Source organism: Oncorhynchus keta, chromosome 12 (assembly GCF_023373465.1).
Source record: "Oncorhynchus keta strain PuntledgeMale-10-30-2019 chromosome 12, Oket_V2, whole genome shotgun sequence".
Taxonomy (NCBI): domain Eukaryota; kingdom Metazoa; phylum Chordata; class Actinopteri; order Salmoniformes; family Salmonidae; genus Oncorhynchus; species Oncorhynchus keta.
Window position 1 is genome coordinate 55,935,269 of NC_068432.1, and position 19,928 is coordinate 55,955,196.

The 19,928-nt window shown below is 42.1% G+C and overlaps 1 protein-coding gene across 1 annotated transcript in view; it reads right to left on the reverse strand.

The window, feature by feature from the left end:
• Positions 1–1,944: 1,944 nt before the first annotated feature.
• Positions 1,945–19,928, reverse strand: part of grin3a (glutamate receptor, ionotropic, N-methyl-D-aspartate 3A) — a 122,318-nt gene continuing 104,334 nt past the window's right edge. Inside the window, exons 8-11 of the mRNA XM_052458720.1 lie at positions 17,883–18,044; positions 8,084–8,154; positions 2,452–2,611; positions 1,945–2,139 (exon numbers count right to left, since the gene is read on the reverse strand). Of these exons, the coding sequence (XP_052314680.1) occupies positions 1,945–2,139; positions 2,452–2,611; positions 8,084–8,154; positions 17,883–18,044 (588 nt within the window). The remainder of the gene's footprint in view (positions 2,140–2,451; positions 2,612–8,083; positions 8,155–17,882; positions 18,045–19,928) is intronic.

Genomic DNA, 19,928 nt, shown 5'->3' on the forward strand with positions numbered 1-19,928 from the left:
GGGCAAATGCTCACCGAGGGCCACTGGCACGCTGGAGAAAATGGGTACTTCATGGATGAATCCCGGTTTCAACTCTACGGCAGATGGTGTCGTCTGGAGAGTGGTTTGCTGTTGTCAACGTTGTAAACAGAGGGGGTTGTGGTATGGGCAGGAATAAACTACAGACAACGAACACAATTGCATTTTATCGATGGCAATTTGAATGTCGAGAAATACCGTGACGAGATCATGAGGCCCATTTTCGTGCCATTCATTACCTCATCACAAGGATCTGCACACAATTTCTGGAAGCTGAAAATGTCACAGTTCTTCCATGGCCTGCATACTCACCAGACGTGTCACCCGTTGAGCATGTTTGGGATGCTCTGGATCGACGTGTACGACAACGTGTTCCAGTACCCACCAAATATCCAGCAACTTCACACAGCCATTGAAGAGGAGTGGGACGACATTCCACAGACCACAATCAACAGCCTGATCAATTCTGTGCGAAGGAGATGTGTTGCGCTGCATGAGGCAAATGGTGATCACACCAGATACTGACTGGTTTTCTGATCCACGCCCCCTTTTTATAAGGTATCTGTGACCAACAGATACAAATCTGTATTCCCAGTCATGTGGAATCTACAGATTAGAACCTAATGAATTGATTTAAATGGACTAATTTCTCTATTTGAACCGTAACGCAGTCAAACCATCCAGGACAGGGATCAGGTTCCATCCCAGACAGGGATCAGGTTCCATCCAGGGCAGGGATCAGGTTCCATCCAGGACAGGGATCAGGTTCCATCCAGGACAGGGATCAGGTTCCATCCCAGACAGGGATCAGGTTCCATCCAGGACAGGGATCCGGTTCCATCCAGGACAGGGATCAGGTTCCATCCAGGACAGGGATCAGGTTCCATCCAGGACAGGGATCCGGTTCCATCCAGGACAGGGATCAGGTTCCATCCAGGACAGGGATCAGGTTCCATCCAGGACAGGGATCAGGTTCCATCCAGGACAGGGATCAGGTTCCATCCAGGACAGGGATCAGGTTCCATCCAGCACAGGGATCAGGTTCCATCCAGCACAGGGATCCGGTTCCAAGGCTTTGGGTGCAGATAGTGTTGCTTCTGGTTCCTTCTGATCTTGGAGATTGGAGGTGGAGAGCAGACAGTGTCCAGGGCCCCAGGGCTCAGGGAGCAGCCATGGTGGTTTTCTTTGGTGCTCTGGGCCTGGGGTTAGTCCTGCTAGTCCCATGTGCTGCTCTCGGACTCAGAGATATCAGGGTTTCATTTTGTTGGGGTACTCCTCCAGCCTCTACTCAGTGTTCCTGTTTGTCTTATGTCTAGTCCTCTACTCCGGTATGGCTCCAGCCTCTACTCAGTGTTCCTGTTTGTCTTATGTCTAGTCCTCTACTCCGGTATGGCTCCAGCCTCTACTCAGTGTTCCTGTTTGTCTTATGTCTAGTCCTCTACTCTGGTATGGCTCCAGCCTCTACTCAGTGTTCCTGTTTGTCTTATGTCTAGTCCTCTACTCCGGTATGGCTCCAGCCTCTACTCAGTGTTCCTGTTTGTCTTATGTCTAGTCCTCTACTCCAGACTCTACTTACGGGTGTTATGTGTCTGCTGGTAACTCCAGCCTCTACTTAGGGGTGTTGTGTGTCTGCTGGTATCTCCAGCTTCTACTTAGGGGTGTTGTGTGTCTGCTGGTATCTCCAGCCTCTATTTAGGGGTGTTGTGTATCTGCTGGTAGGTCCAGCCTCTACTTAGGGGTGTTGTGTATCTGCTGGTAGGTCCAGCCTCTATTCAGATATCTTGTGTCTGCTGGTACCAGTTGTAACAGAGTTAGTTTCACAGCCTCACTCACCAGCTTGTAATGTCTTCACTTGCGCTATTGACTTGGTACCTTTTCTATAGCGTAATTACTCTGTCATGTTATGTGTCTGCTTGTACCAATCCTCTACTCTGTCATGTTATGTGTCTGCTGGTACTGCTCCAGCTCCCTCTTCTTCTTCATGGCGATGTGCAGCTGCTGTTTGATGATGGTAATGTGTGTCTCCAGCTCTGACAGCTCCTGCAGCATGGGGTTGGTCCTGGTTTTTAGACCCACCTGGACCAGTTCTGTCCTCCCGTTAGAGGTGGCCTGTAGGGGGCTCTTCACCCGAGGAGGAAGAGGAGAAAATAAGAGACATTTAGATTACTTCCAACCAATCAAATGGCACGAATCAAAACACAAAAAATATATGAGAAATTTGAGAAATGACCCTCTGATTTGATACATTAAATCTGACTAAATTATATCTACTGGTATCGCCTGTAACTGTATATAATAAGGCTGCAGAATACAGGAAATGGTTTCTGCAGGGGTTTAAAATATGGACAATTTCCCAACAAGACTTCCTCTCCTAAAAAAAAGTAAATACTCAAGCTATGTGTTCCTTATTTTTCTGTGCTTGAGCTGGCCTACCCGAGGAGGAGGAAGAAGAGGGCAATCACAGTGGGGGTACTCCAGATGGGACTCCTGAGGAGACAGCTTCCTTCTGTTGCAGTTGCAGTTGGACTCTGAGCTGTTCCATGGTACGCATGGCTGCTCCTGTTGTTGTTGGTGGTGGTTACCCACGTTGCACCTTTGGGGTCGAACAAATACACGTCTTTTTGCATCCCAAATGGCACTTTATTCCCTATAGTGTACTACTTTAGACCAGGGCCTATAGTGTACTACTTTAGACCAGGGCACTACTTTAGACCAGGGCCTATAGTGTACTACTTTAGACCAGGGCCTATAGTGTACTACTTTAGACCAGGGCCTATAGTGTACTACTTTAGACCAGGGCCTATAGTGTACTACTTTAGACCAGGGCCTATGGTGTACTACTTTAGACCAGGGCACTACTTTAAACCAGGGCCTATAGTGTACTACTTTAGACCAGGGCCTATAGTGTACTACTTTAGACCAGGGCCTATAGTGTACTACTTTAGACCAGGGCCTATAGTGTACTACTTTAGACCAGGGCACTACTTTAGACCAGGGCCTATAGTGTACTACTTTAGACCAGGGCCTATAGTGTACTACTTTAGACCAGGGCCTATAGTGTACTACTTTAGACCAGGGCCTATAGTGTACTACTTTAGACCAGGGCCTATAGTGTACTACTTTAGACCAGGGCCTATAGTGTACTACTTTAGACCAGGGCCTATAGTGTACTACTTTAGACCAGGGCCTATAGTGTACTACTTTAGACCAGGGCCTATAGTGTACTACTTTAGACCAGGGCCTATAGTGTACTACTTTAGACCAGGGCCTATAGTGTACTACTTTAGACCAGGGCCTATAGTGTACTACTTTAGACCAGGGCCTATAGTGTACTACTTTAGACCAGGGCCTATAGTGTACTACTTTAGACCAGGGCCTATAGTGTACTACTTTAGACCAGGGCCTATAGTGTACTACTTTAGACCAGGGCCTATAGTGTACTACTTTAGACCAGGGCCTATAGTGTACTACTTTAGACCAGGGCCTATAGTGTACTACTTTAGACCAGGGCCTATAGTGTACTACTTTAGACCAGGGCCTATAGTGTACTACTTTAGACCAGGGCCTATAGTGTACTACTTTAGACCAGGGCCTATAGTGTACTACTTTAGACCAGGGCCTATAGTGTACTACTTTAGACCAGGGCCTATAGTGTACTACTTTAGACCAGGGCCTATAGTGTACTACTTTAGACCAGGGCCTATAGTGTACTACTTTAGACCAGGGCCTATAGTGTACTACTTTAGACCAGGGCCTATAGTGTACTACATTAGACCAGGGCCTATAGTGCACTACTTTAAACCAGGGCCTATAGTGTACTACTTTAGACCAGGGCCTATAGTGTACTACTTTAGACCAGGGCCTATAGTGTACTACTTTAGACCAGGGCCTATAGTATAGTGTACTACTTTAGACCAGGGCCTATAGTGTACTACTTTAGACCAGGGCCTATAGTGTACTACTTTAGACCAGGGCCTATAGTGTACTACTTTAGACCAGGGCCTATAGTGTACTACTTTAGACCAGGGCCTATAGTGTACTACTTTAGACCAGGGCCTATAGTGTACTACTTTAGACCAGGGCCTATAGTGTACTACTTTAGACCAGGGCCTATAGTGTACTACTTTAGACCAGGGCCTATAGTGTACTACTTTAGACCAGGGCCTATAGTGTACTACTTTAGACCAGGGCCTATAGTGTACTACTTTAGACCAGGGCCTATAGTGTACTACTTTAGACCAGGGCCTATAGTGTACTACTTTAGACCAGGGCCTATAGTGTACTACTTTAGACCAGGGCCTATAGTGTACTACTTTAGACCAGGGCCTATAGTGTACTACTTTAGACCAGGGCCTATAGTGTACTACTTTAGACCAGGGCCTATAGTGTACTACTTTAGACCAGGGCCTATAGTGTACTACTTTAGACCAGGGCCTATAGTGTACTACTTTAGACCAGGGCCTATAGTGTACTACTTTAGACCAGGGCCTATAGTGTACTACTTTAGACCAGGGCCTATAGTGTACTACTTTAGACCAGGGCCTATAGTGTACTACTTTAGACCAGGGCCTATAGTGTACTACTTTAGACCAGGGCCTATAGTGTACTACTTTAGACCAGGGCCTATAGTGTACTACTTTAGACCAGGGCCTATAGTGTACTACTTTAGACCAGGGCCTATAGTGTACTACTTTATACCAGGGCCTATAGTGTACTACTTTAGACCAGGGCCTATAGTGTACTACTTTAGACCAGGGCCTATAGTGTACTACTTTATACCAGGGCCTATAGTGTACTACTTTAGACCAGGGCCTATAGTGTACTACTTTAGACCAGGGCCTATAGTGTACTACTTTAGACCAGGGCCTATAGTGCTCTACTTTAGACCAGGGCCTATAGTGTACTACTTTAGACCAGGGCCTATAGTGTACTACTTTAGACCAGGGCCTATAGTGTACTACTTTAGACCAGGGCCTATAGTGTACTACTTTAGACCAGGGCCTATAGTGTACTACTTTAGACCAGGGCCTATAGTGTACTACTTTAGACCAGGGCCTATAGTGTACTACTTTAGACCAGGGCCTATAGTGTACTACTTTAGACCAGGGCCTATAGTGTACTACTTTAGACCAGGGCCTATAGTGTACTACTTTAGACCAGGGCCTATAGTGTACTACTTTAGACCAGGGCCTATAGTGAACTACTTTAGACCAGGGCCTATAGTGTACTACTTTAGACCAGGGCCTATAGTGTACTACTTTAGACCAGGGCCTATAGTGTACTACTTTAGACCAGGGCCTATAGTGTACTACTTTAGACCAGGGCCTATAGTGTACTACAGAACCTGCTATCTGATGCAGTGGAGGCTCCTCAGAGGCGGAATGGAAGGACCATCCTCAGTGAATTTCATAAAAATAAACATTTTAATACATTTAAAACAATATCCTTTTTAGATAAAACAATACTAAGTATAATCACTTCACCAAATAATTTATTAAAACACATCGTTTTGAAATGAAATCTACAGTAGCCTCAACAGCACTCTGTAGGGTAGCACCATGGTGTAGTCGGAGGACAGCTAGCTTCCATCCTCCTCTTCGTTCATTGACTTTAATACAAAACCTAGGAAGCTCATGGTTCTCACCCCATTCCATAGACTTACACAGTAATTATGCCAACTTCTGGAGGACGTCCTCCAACCTATCAGAATTCTTGCAGCATGAACTGACATGTTGCCTACACAATCAAAGGATCAGAAAATTAATCTAGTACTGAAAGCATAAGCTACAGTTAGCTAGCACCGCAGTGCATAAAATGTGGTGAATAGTTGACTCAAAGAGAGAGAAAGACAGTTAAAAACATATTTATCCCAAAATGAAGGAGAAGCAAGATAGAAATAGTTTCACTTACTTAGCTAGTAAATGCATCTAGCTAGTTTATCCTTCTGAAACACCCTGCTTCAACAGACTGAGGCTATATTAGCTAGCTGGCTATAACAGAGGGAGGGATGCTATATTAGCTAGCTGGCTATAACAGAGGGATGCTATGTTAGCTAGCTGGCTATAACAGAGGGATGCTATATTAGCTAGCTGGCTATAACAGAGTGATTCTATATTAGCTAGCTGGCTATAACAGAGGGATGCTATATTAGCTAGCTGGCTATAACAGAGTGATTTGATATTAGCTAGCTGGCTATAACAGAGGGATGCTATATTAGCTAGCTGGCTATAACAGAGGGATGCTATATTAGCTAGCTGGCTATAACAGAGGGATGATATATTAGCTAGCTGGCTATAACAGAGGGATGCTATGTTAGCTAGCTGGCTATAACAGAGAGATGCTATGTGACCTAGCTGGCTATAACAGAGGGATTCTATATTAGCTAGCTGGCTATAACAGAGGGATGCTATGTTAGCTAGCTGGCTATAACAGAGGGATGATATATTAGCTAGCTGGCTATAACAGAGGGATGCTATGTTAGCTAGCTGGCTATAACAGAGGGATGCTATGTTAGCTAGCTGGCTATAACAGAGGGATGCTATGTTAGCTAGCTGGCTATAACAGAGGGATGCTATGTTAGCTAGCTGGCTATAACAGAGGGATGCTATATTAGCTAGCTGGCTATAACAGAGGGATGCTATGTTAGCTAGCTGGCTATAACAGAGGGATGCTATGTTAGCTAGCTGGCTATAACAGAGGGATGCTATATTAGCTAGCTGGCTATAACAGAGGGATGCTATGTTAGCTAGCTGGCTATAACAGAGGGATGATATATTAGCTAGCTGGCTATAACAGAGGGATGCTATATTAGCTAGCTGGCTATAACAGAGGGATGCTATGTTAGCTAGCTGGCTATAACAGAGGGATGATATATTAGCTAGCTGGCTATAACAGAGGGATGCTATGTTAGCTAGCTGGCTATAACAGAGGGATGCTATATTAGCTAGCTGGCTATAACAGAGGGATGCTATGTTAGCTAGCTGGCTATAACAGAGGGATGCTATATTAGCTAGCTGGCTAGGACTATCCAACACAACACTGGAATTCTTCCAAGTCAAGGTAAGCTTTGGATTTACTAATTTATTGCCACCGGGGCCCACCGGTGGCTTACTGTCTGTACACTGTAATATTACTGCATGGTTTTAGTGGGTTTATTAACATGTTTGTTTTATAAGCTATGCTGACTATGACATTGCCTTAGCTAATATGGGGACAACAATGTAGGCTGTGTGTAGCTGTTTGACTTGGAAAGGTTTTTCCGCCTGGTCACTTACAGCTGATGTGTTTTGCATTGAAGTCCACTGGCGAAGGGACAAGGTGAGAGGAGTAGAGCGCAGCGATGCCAAAATGAATACAACGTGGCTGCTATGAAAGTGAACTGTGTTTACGCGTGATCAGGGATGCATTCATTCCACCGATTCTGTTTAAAAAAAAACGTTTCTTAATAAACGGAGGCAAACGGAACAAAAACAGGGATAAACATACCTGAGTTTGTCCAATAGAAACTCTGGCTTGCAACTGTTGGATTAATAATGACACCTTACATCAGCTAGATGCAGGCACGAGTGTGCCAGGTGGTATTGAATGAGTATCTGTCTGTCCATGTGTCACTGTCTGTCACCTCAAATGTGTCTCTCGACCTGTGTGGACCTACGCTGTAAACATTCATTCATAGGCCAGGTTGTAGTAACCTCATGATGGGTGCAGGAAAAATTAGAGTACCATGTAGTAGCCTAAACCTATTAATAATGTCACATTGAGCTAGGATGACAGTCATCCAATATGCTGTAATAAGAATAAGGCCATTCTCGTGAAAAATGACTGTAATCCCTCATCTTTAAACGGCACTGACGGCCACTGATCTGATGCTGACATGATCCACAGCCTGTAAGCAGGATGTCACCCATCATCCCGTCACTACTATCATCACTGACGATTCAATTTGCCAAAATGTGATTAATAAAAAAAAGTGTCAAACTGGAACATTACATCAAACGTTTCTCGAGTCAATAAATCAGTCGGTCTGTCAATTTGCTTCCTTTACGGTGCATCAATGAACTGTTACCTTTTTTCCTTCTTGGCCACAGTCTGCAGTTTATCGTCGTTGAAAGATATGTTCATAGCTCGGTGTAATCTCTGAGGGACAGAGCAAAAAACACACCAGACAGAAACACACCAGACATTATAAACACACCCGCCATTAGAAACACACCAGACATTATAAACACACCAGACATTATAAACACACCAGACATTATAAACACACCAGACATTATAACATTACACACCAGACATTAGAAACACACCAGACATTATAAACACACCAGACATTATAAACACACCAGACATTATAAACACACCAGACATTATAAACACACCAGACATTATAAACACACCAGACATTATAAACACACCAGACATTATAAACACACCAGACATTATAAACACACCAGACATTATAAACACACCAGACATTATAAACACACCAGACATTATAAACACACCAGACATTATAAACACACCAGACATTATAAACACACCAGACATTATAAACACACCAGACATTATAAACACACCAGACATTATAAACACACCAGACATTATAAACACACCAGACATTAGAAACACACCAGACATTATAAACACACCAGACATTATAAACACACATTATAAACACAGACATTATAAACACACCAGACATTATAAACACACCAGAAACACACCAGACATTATAAACACACCAGACATTATAAACACACATTATAAACAGACATTATAAACACACCAGACATTATAAACACACCAGACATTATAAACACACCAGACATTATAAACACACCAGACAGATTATAAACACACCAGACATTATAAACACACCAGACATTAGAAACACACCAGACATTATAAACACACCAGACATTATAAACACACCAGACATTATAAACACACCAGACATTATAAACACACCAGACATTATAAACACACCAGACATTATAAACACACCAGACATTATAAACACACCAGACATTATAAACACACCAGACATTATAAACACACCAGACAGAAACACACCAGACATTATAAACACACCAGACATTATAAACACACCAGACATTATAAACACACCAGACATTATAAACACACCAGACATTATAAACACACCAGACATTATAAACACACCAGACATTATAAACACACCAGACATTATAAACACAGACCAGACATTATAAACACACCAGACATTATAAACACACCAGACATTATAAACACAGACATTATAAAACACCAGACATTATAAACACACCAGACAGAAACACACCAGACATTATAAACACACCAGACATTATAAACACACCAGACATTAGAAACACACCAGACATTATAAACACACCAGACATTATAAACACACCAGACATTAGAAACACACCAGACATTATAAACACACCAGACATTATAAACACACCAGACAGAAACACACCAGACATTATAAACACACCAGACATTATAAACACACCAGACAGAAACACACCAGACATTATAAACACACCAGACATTATAAACACACCAGACAGAAACACACCAGACATTATAAACACACCAGACATTATAAACACACCAGACAGAAACACACCAGACATTATAAACACACCAGACATTATAAACACACCAGATATGTAACAGAAACTGCAATGGTTGAGGTCAATCCATTTCATTTTGAGAAATCGACTAAATTAAAATATATTTGATCCCAACCCAGACAGCTAAGGTATGTATGGTTTAAAGTACACTTAATCTGAGAATATCATTCTTTAGGAGTATGACTTTCTGGCATTTAAACATAGTGAAAGTTGAGTTAGTTGTTGAGCCAGGCGTACACGTGGCTCTATATGAACTTTTTTCATAGGTAGCACTGGTGCTCCTAACTATAAAAAGTAAGTAGCACCAGAAACAAAACCATTTTTGACTGACTGTCCGATCATTGTTAATTGTCATCAACTGTTACCTTAATGATGTAGAACACATGACTAGAGAGCGGGCCAGCCATTAGAATTAAAACTGACTTTAATCTTTGTATTCAAAAGTGAAAAAATATTTACATAGGTGATTTGTTTTGGACAAGAAAATGTAAAATACAAAACCACATTGATTGTATTTTAAAGTGTGACAGCAAAAATATTTATATAGGTGATTAAACATAACCTTTGTTGTATTTAAAAGTGTTACTGCAAACAGGAAACTGGTATCCATTATAGCATTTAACTAACAGACAACAATAATAATAATAATAATAATACTAATCATAATAATAATAAAAACACTAATAATATTAATAATAGTAATTATAATATTAATACACCTAATAATATTAATAGTAATAAAAATACTACTACTAATACTAATACAACGAATAATATTAACAGTAATAAAATACCACTACAAATACTAATACAACTAATAATATTAATAGTAATAAAACACCACTACTAATACTAATAATACTAATCATATTAATAGTAATAAAAATATGACTACTACTACTAAAAATACTACTACTAATAATACTAATAATATTAACAGTAATAAAAATACCACTACTAATACTAATACAACTAATAATATTAATAGCAATAAAAACACTACTACTAATACTACTTATATTAATAATAGTAATGCTAATAATATGGAAATTAATACTACTACTACTAATAATAATAATATTAATACTAATACTAATACTAATAATACTACTATTAATAATAATAATAACAATATTAATACTAATACTATTACTAATAATAATACTATTAATAATACTACTACTAATAATACTATTAATAGTACTACTACTAATAATAATCATATTAATAATACTACTACTAATACTAATATTGATAATACTACTACTACTAATAATCATATTAATAATACTACTAATACTAATACTACCAATAATAATACTAATAATATTGTAACCAGGCAACACGCTGACTATCTACTGATACTTGGATAATTAAATAAATATTTAGTATCCTCTCAAAATAACAAATACATTCCTTTGATCTAGAATCTAGCTAATAAATCAACTTGCTTTTAAGGTTTAAGGTTTAGGGTAGTGGCGTGCCAAGGATCCATGATTACACTAAACCTCCTCTCGGATTGTGTCCGCGATGGTGCCAAATGCCAGTTATCTTTGTTCAGGACACCTCATTTCCATATGTTGGGTTGATTTGTAATCCATTATTTTTTCCTCCTTGGCCGTAAGTGCTGTTAGATTTAATCTCTATCTCAGATAGCTCTGCCTGTTGACGGGCTTGGGCAGCCACCTGTTGCCTGTCAAATAGGTCTGGTAGTTGTGGTGTTCCTAGTGGTGTTGCTGCATCCCTTGTAGTTAGTAGACCTCGTGGTGTTGCTGTAGACAGTAGGTCTAGTGGTGTTGCCGTAGTCAATAGTTCTAGTGGTGTTGCTGTAGTCAGTAGGGCTAGTGGTGTTCCTGTAGTCAGTAGGTCTAGTGGTGTTCCTGTAGTCAGTAGACCTAGTGGTGCTGCTGTAGTCAGTAGACCTAGTGGTGTTGTGTAGTCAGAAGGTCTTGTGGTGTTGCTGTAGTCAGTAGGTCTAGTGGTGTTGCTGTAGTCAGTAGGTCTTGTGGTGTTGCTGTAGTCAGTAGGTCTTGTGGTGTTGCTGTAGTCAGTAGACCGAGTGGTGTTGCTGTAGTCAGTAGGTCTTGTGGTGTTGCTGTAGTCAGTAGACCTAGTGGTGTTGTGTAGTCAGTAGGTCTAGTGGTGTTGCTGTAGTCAGTAGGTCTTGTGGTGTTGTGTAGTCAGTAGGTCTAGGGGTGTTGCTGTAGTCAGTAGGTCTAGTGGTGTTGCTGTAGTCAGTAGGTCTAGTGGTGTTGCTGTAGTCAGTAGACCTAGTGGTGTTGCTGTAGTAAGTAGGTCTAGTGGTGTTGCTGTAGTCAGTAGGTCTTGTGGTGTTGCTGTAGTCAGTAGACCTAGTGGTGTTGCTGTAGTCAGTAGACCTAGTGGTGTTGCTGTAGTCAGTAGGTCTAGTGGTGTTGCTGTAGTCAGTAGACCTAGTGGTGTTGCTGTAGTCAGTAGGTCTTGTGGTGCTGCTTTAGTCAGTAGACCTAGTGGTGTTGCTGTAGTCAGTAGGTCTAGTGGTGTTGCTGTAGTCAGTAGACCTAGTGGTGCTGCTGTAGTCAGTAGACCTAGTGGTGTTGCTGTAGTCAGTAGGTCTAGTGGTGTTGCTGTAGTTAGTAGGTCTAGTGGTGTTGCTGTAGTCAGTAGGTCTAGTGGTGTAGCTGTAGTCAGTAGACCTAGTGGTGTTGCTGTAGTCAGTAGGTCTAGTGGTGTTGGTGTAGTCAGTAGGTCTAGTAGGTCAGGGTGTTGCTGTAGTCAGTAGACCTAGTGGTGTTGCTGTAGTCAGTAGACCTAGTGGTGTTGCTGTAGTCAGTAGGTCTAGTGGTGTAGCTGTAGTCAGTAGACCTAGTGGTGTTGCTGTAGTAAGTAGGTCTAGTGGTGTTGCTGCAGTCAGTAGGTCTTGTGGTGTTGCTGCAGTCAGTAGGTCTAGTGGTGTTGTGTAGTCAGTAGACCTGGTGGTGTTGCTGTAGTCAGTAGACCTAGTGGTGTTGCGTAGTCAGTAGGTCTAGTGGTGTTCCTGTAGTCAGTAGACCTGGTGGTGTTGCTGTAGTCAGTAGACCTAGTGGTGTTGCTGTAGTTAGTAGACCTAGTGATGTTGCTGTAGTCAGTAGGTCTAGTGGTGTTGCTGTAGTCAGTAGGCCTAGTGGTGTTGCTGTAGTCAGTAGGTCTTGTGGTGTTGCTGTAGTCAGTAGACCTAGTGGTGTTGCTGTAGTCAGTAGACCTAGTGGTGTTGCTGTAGTCAGTAGACCTAGTGGTGTTGCTGTAGTCAGTAGGCCTAGTGGTGTTGCTGTAGTCAGTAGGCCTAGTGGTGTTGCTGTAGTCAGTAGGTCTAGTGGTGTTGCTGTAGTCAGTAGGCCTAGTGATGTTGCTGTAGTCAGTAGACCTAGTGGTGTTGCTGTAGTAAGTAGGTCTAGTGGTGTTGCTGTAGTCAGTAGGTCTTGTGGTGCTGCTGTAGTCAGTAGACCTAGTGGTGTTGCTGTAGTCAGTAGACCTAGTGGTGTTGCTGTAGTCAGTTGGTCTAGTGGTGTTGCTGTAGTCAGTAGACCTAGTGGTGTTGCTGTAGTCAGTAGGTCTTGTGGTGCTGCTTTAGTCAGTAGACCTAGTGGTGTTGCTGTAGTCAGTAGGTCTAGTGGTGTTGCTGTAGTCAGTAGACCTAGTGGTGTTGCCGTAGTAAGTAGGTCTAGTGGTGTTGCTGTAGTCAGTTGGTCTTGTGGTGCTGCTGTAGTCAGTAGACCTAGTGGTGTTGCTGTAGTCAGTAGGTCTAGTGGTGTTGCTGTAGTCAGTAGGTCTAGTGGTGTTGCTGTAGTCAGTAGGTCTAGTGGTGTAGCTGTAGTCAGTAGACCTAGTGGTGTTGCTGTAGTCAGTAGGTCTAGTGGTGTTGCTGTAGTCAGTAGGTCTAGTAGGTCAGGGTGTTGCTGTAGTCAGTAGACCTAGTGGTGTTGCTGTAGTCAGTAGGTCTAGTGGTGTTGCTGTAGTCAGTAGGTCTAGTGGTGTAGCTGTAGTCAGTAGACCTAGTGTTGTTGCTGTAGTAAGTAGGTCTAGTGGTGTTGCTGCAGTCAGTAGGTCTTGTGGTGTTGCTGCAGTCAGTAGGTCTAGTGGTGTTGTGTAGTCAGTAGACCTGGTGGTGTTGCTGTAGTCAGTAGACCTAGTGGTGTTGCGTAGTCAGTAGGTCTAGTGGTGTTCCTGTAGTCAGTAGACCTGGTGGTGTTGCTGTAGTCAGTAGACCTAGTGGTGTTGCTGTAGTTAGTAGACCTAGTGATGTTGCTGTAGTCAGTAGGTCTAGTGGTGTTGCTGTAGTCAGTAGGCCTAGTGGTGTTGCTGTAGTCAGTAGGTCTTGTGGTGTTGCTGTAGTCAGTAGACCTAGTGGTGTTGCTGTAGTCAGTAGACCTAGTGGTGTTGCTGTAGTCAGTAGACCTAGTGGTGTTGCTGTAGTCAGTAGGCCTAGTGGTGTTGCTGTAGTCAGTAGGCCTAGTGGTGTTGCTGTAGTCAGTAGGTCTAGTGGTGTTGCTGTAGTCAGTAGGCCTAGTGATGTTGCTGTAGTCAGTAGGTCTAGTGGTGTTGCTGTAGTCAGTAGGTCTAGGGGTGTTGCTGTAGTCAGTAGACCTAGTGGTGTTGCTGTAGTCAGTAGGTCTAGTGGTGTTGCTCTCGTCAGTAGGTCGAGTGGTGTTGCTGTAGTCAGTAAGTCTTGTGGTGTTGCTGTAGTCAGTAAGTCTTGTGGTGTTGCTGTAGTCAGTAGACCTAGTGGTGTTGCTGTGTAGTTAGTAGACCTAGTGGTGTATCTGTAGTCAGTAGACCTAGTGGTGTATCTGTAGTCAGTAGACCTAGTGGTGTTGCTGTAGTTAGTAGACCTAGTGGTGTTGCTGTAGTCAGTAGGTCAAGTGGTGTTGCTGTAGTCAGTAGGACTAGTGGAGTTGCTGTAGTCAGTAGGTCTAGTAGGTAGGGGTGTTGCTGTAGTAAGTAGGTCTAGTGGTGTTGCTGTAGTCAGTAGGTCTTGTGGTGCTGCTGTAGTCAGTAGACCTAGTGGTGTTGCTGTAGTCAGTAGGTCTAGTGGTGTTGCTGTAGTCAGTAGGTCTAGTGGTGTTGCTGTAGTCAGTAGGTCTAGTGGTGTAGCTGTAGTCAGTAGGACTAGTGGTGTTGCTGTAGTCAGTAGGACTAGTGGTGTTGCTGTAGTCAGTAGGTCTTGTGGTGTTGCTGTAGTCAGTAGGTCTAGTGGTGTTGCTGTAGTCAGTCGACCTAGTGTTGTTGCTGTAGTCAGTAGGACTAGTGGTGTTGCTGTAGTCAGTAGGTCTTGTGGTGTTGCTGTAGTCAGTAGGTCTAGTAGGTAGGGGTGTTGCTGTAGTCAGTAGACCTAGTGGTGTTGCTGTAGTCAGTAGACCTAGTGGTGTTGCTGTAGTCAGTAGGCCTAGTGGTGTTGCTGTAGTTATTAGACCTAGTGTTGTTGCTGTAGTTAGTAGACCTAGTGGTGTTGCTGTAGTTAGTAGACCTAGTGGTGTTGCTGCATCCCCTGCCCGATGCACTTGTCTGAAGTAATGTTTCATAAACTACTGGATCCCCTGTCCGATGTGTTTTAGGTTACTGGATCCCCTGTCTGATGTGTTGTAGGTTACTGGATCCCCTGTCCGATGTGTTTTAGGTTACTGGATCCCCTGTCCGATGTGTTTTAGGTTACTGGATCCCCTGTCCGATGTGTTTTAGGTTACTGGATCCCCTGTCCGATGTGTTTTAGGTTACTGGATCCCCTGTCTGATGTGTTGTAGGTTACTGGATCCCCTGTCCGATGTGTTTTAGGTTACTGGATCCCCTGTCTGATGTGTTTTAGGTTACTGGATCCCCTGTCTGATGTGTTGTAGGTTACTGGATCCCCTGTCCGATGTGTTTTAGGTTACTGGATCCCCTGTCCGATGTGTTTTAGGTCACTGGATCCCCTGTCTGATGTGTTGTAGGTTACTGGATCCCCTGTCCGATGTGTTGTAGGTTACTGGATCCCCTGTCCGATGTGTTGTAGGTTACTGGATCCCCTGTCCGATGTGTTTTAGGTTACTGGATCCCCTGTCCGATGTGTTTTAGGTTACTGGATCCCCTGTCCGATGTGTTTTAGGTTACTGGATCCCCTGTCCGATGTGTTTTAGGTTACTGGATCCCCTGTCTGATGTGTTTTAGGTTACTGGATCCCCTGTCTGATGTGTTTTAGGTTACTGGATCCCCTGTCTGATGTGTTTTAGGTTACTGGATCCCCTGTCTGATGTGTTTTAGGTTACTGGATCCCCTGTCCGATGTGTTTTAGGTTACTGGATCCCCTGTCTGATGTGTTTTAGGTTACTGGATCCCCTGTCCGATGTGTTGTAGGTTACTGGATCCCCTGTCTGATGTGTTGTAGGTTACTGGATCCCCTGTCCGATGTGTTTTAGGTTACTGGATCCCCTGTCCGATGTGTTTTAGGTTACTGGATCCCCTGTCTGATGTGTTTTAGGTTACTGGATCCCCTGTCTGATGTGTTTTAGGTTACTGGATCCCCTGTCTGATGTGTTTTAGGTTACTGGATCCCCTGTCCGATGTGTTTTAGGTCACTGGATCCCCTGTCCGATGTGTTGTAGGTTACTGGATCCCCTGTCTGATGTGTTGTAGGTTACTGGATCCCCTGTCTGATGTGTTGTAGGTTACTGGATCCCCTGTCCGATGTGTTTTAGGTTACTGGATCCCCTGTCTGATGTGTTGTAGGTTACTGGATCCCCTGTCCGATGTGTTGTAGGTTACTGGATCCCCTGTCTGATGTGTTTTAGGTTACTGGATCCCCTGTCTGATGTGTTGTAGGTTACTGGATCCCCTGTCCGATGTGTTGTAGGTTACTGGATCCCCTGTACGATGTGTTTTAGGTTACTGGATCCCCTGTACGATGTGTTTTAGGTTACTGGATCCCCTGTCCGATGTGTTTTAGGTTACTGGATCCCCTGTCTGATGTGTTTTAGGTTACTGGATCCCCTGTCCGATGTGTTTTAGGTTACTGGATCCCCTGTCTGATGTGTTTTAGGTTACTGGATCCCCTGTCCGATGTGTTTTAGGTTACTGGATCCCCTGTCTGATGTGTTGTAGGTTACTGGATCCCCTGTCCGATGTGTTGTAGGTTACTGGATCCCCTGTCCGATGTGTTTTAGGTTACTGGATCCCCTGTCTGATGTGTTTTAGGTTACTGGATCCCCTGTCCGATGTGTTTTAGGTTACTGGATCCCCTGTCTGATGTGTTTTAGGTTACTGGATCCCCTGTCTGATGTGTTTTAGGTTACTGGATCCCCTGTCCGATGTGTTTTAGGTTACTGGATCCCCTGTCTGATGTGTTTTAGGTTACTGGATCCCCTGTCCGATGTGTTTTAGGTTGCTGGATCCAGATGAGTAATAAGTCTCCCCTGCTGCTATTACTCCACACGTTCCACAGAACTAACACAACATTTTATCACTAGTTTTGTCCCTCCTAGGCCTCTTGAATTTGTGAAACAACCCCTCTCGAATCATACATAGCATTATGATTGGTTAGGATTTGTAAACAATAAATCAGCCTGTCTTGTTTGAGCAGCGATTTTTGTTGATTTGTCTAAATATTGTTACTCATTGAGTTTTTTTTTTTTTTTAATCTGATCATTATTTTGTTGTTACGGTGCTCCCAAAATAATAAATGTACTGGTCGCACAGCAAAAAAATAAATATATGCATGTGCTACCCAATTGGTCGTTCTTTAGAGCCCTGGGCGTATACTACACAACGTTTTTGACATCGGAGACAAAACATCCATATCGTTGCTCGGTTGATGTGAGCAGGTCAGAGAAGCATCGTGTACTTTTCTAACCAAAGTCAAAGTGTCAAAAGTCCTTTCCACTCTGAAGTTATAACAAGCACTGTCATTCAATTCAAAATGTATTGGCTCTGTATGGCAAACGTCAATGTCTTACTGGAAACGTTTCTGACACAGCTTTGAGCCACAGCTCCTTGTTGCTACATCAACAATCTAATCGCATCGTCACATAATTGTTTTATAGAGACAGGGTGGTATTGAAAATCCTCATGACCAAGTGAAGAATCTTGTAGTGTGTAACCAACCCCGTGTCTGTGCCACAATGTTTAGTGTGAGCATCACTATGTACACAAGACAAAAACTACAGGAAAGATGTTTGTTTAACGTGAGAGGCTCAGCAATGTTATGATTTTGCAAGTGGTGTAGTGGATGCCCAGTATTACCTGACTAGTATGCAGCCAGTACTTGAACTTGGGGTCCTTGACTCTGGGTATGACAAAGCGGTAGATGATGTGTTCAGCCAGGGTGGTGAGGAGAGACAGACCCAGCCCGACACACAGCATCAAAAACAGGCCTGAGAAATGCTTGATGCCCATTTGTAAGGTCTGGAAAGAGACAAGACAAGACAAGACAAGACAAGACAGACAGGATCAGTATATGTAAGTCTCATCAAAACAGTCTGAAGAGAATAGAGCCAAACACACAGGATGTCTTTAACAGTAAAGCGTAATGTATCGGTTCAGCAGCATCACTATACACTATTCCACATCACTGTACACTATTCCACATCACTATTACACATCACTATACACTATTACACATCACTATACACTATTACACATCACTATACACTATTACACATCACTATACACTATTACACATCACTATTACACATCACTATTACACATCACTATTACACATCACTATACACTATTACACATCACTATTACACATCACTATTACACATCACTATACACTATTACACATCACTGTACACTATTACACATCACTATTACACATCACTATTACACATCACTATACACTATGGTGGAACAAACTCCCTCACGACGCCAGGACAGCGGAGTCAATCACCACCTTCCGGAGACACCTGAAACCCCACCTCTTTAACGAATACCTAGGATAGGATAAGTAATCCTTCTCACCACCCCCCCCCTAAAAGATTTAGATGCACTATTGTAAAGTGGCTGTTCCACTGGATGTCATAAGGTGAATGCACCAATTTGTAAGTCGCTCTGGATAAGAGCGTCTGCTAAATGACTTAAATGTAAATGTAAAATGTATTACACATCACTGTACACTATTACACATCACTATTACACATCACTATACACTATTACAAATCACTATACACTATTACAGATCACTATAAAACATCACTATATACTATTACACATCACTATATACTATTACACATCACTATTACACATCACTGTATACTATTACACATCACTATTACACATCACTATTACACATCACTATTATACATCACTATTACACATCACTATACACTATTACACATCGCTATTGCACATCACTATATACTATTACACATACCTGTACACTATTACACATCACTATATACTATTACACATCATTATTACACATCACTGTACACTATTACACATCACTATATACTATTACACATCACTATATACTATTACACATCATTATTACACATCACTGTACACTATTACACATCATTATTACACATCACTATACACTATTACACATCGCTATTGCACATCACTATATACTATTACACATACCTGTACACTATTACACATCACTATATACTATTACACATCACTATACACTATTACACATCACTATACACTATTACACAACACTGTACACTATTACACATCACTATTACACATCACTATTACACATCACTATACACTATTACACATCACTATACACTATTACACATCACTATTACACATCACTATACACTATTACACATCACTATACACTATTACACATCACTATTACACATCACTATTACACATCACAATATACTATTACACATCACTATTACACATCCCTATATACTATTACACATCACTATTACACATCACTATATACTATTACACATCAGTATTACACATCACTATATACTATTACACATCACTATATACTATTACACATCACTATACACTATTACACATCACTATATACTATTACACATCACTATTACACATCACTATATACTATTACACATCACTATATACTATTACACATCACTATACACTATTGCACATCACTATTACACATCACTATATACTATTACACATCAGTATTACACATCACTATATACTATTACACATCACTATATACTATTACACATCACTATACACTATTACACATCACTATACACTATTACACATCACTATTACACATATACTATTACACATCACTGTACACTATTACACATCACTATTATACATCACTATTACACATCACTATAC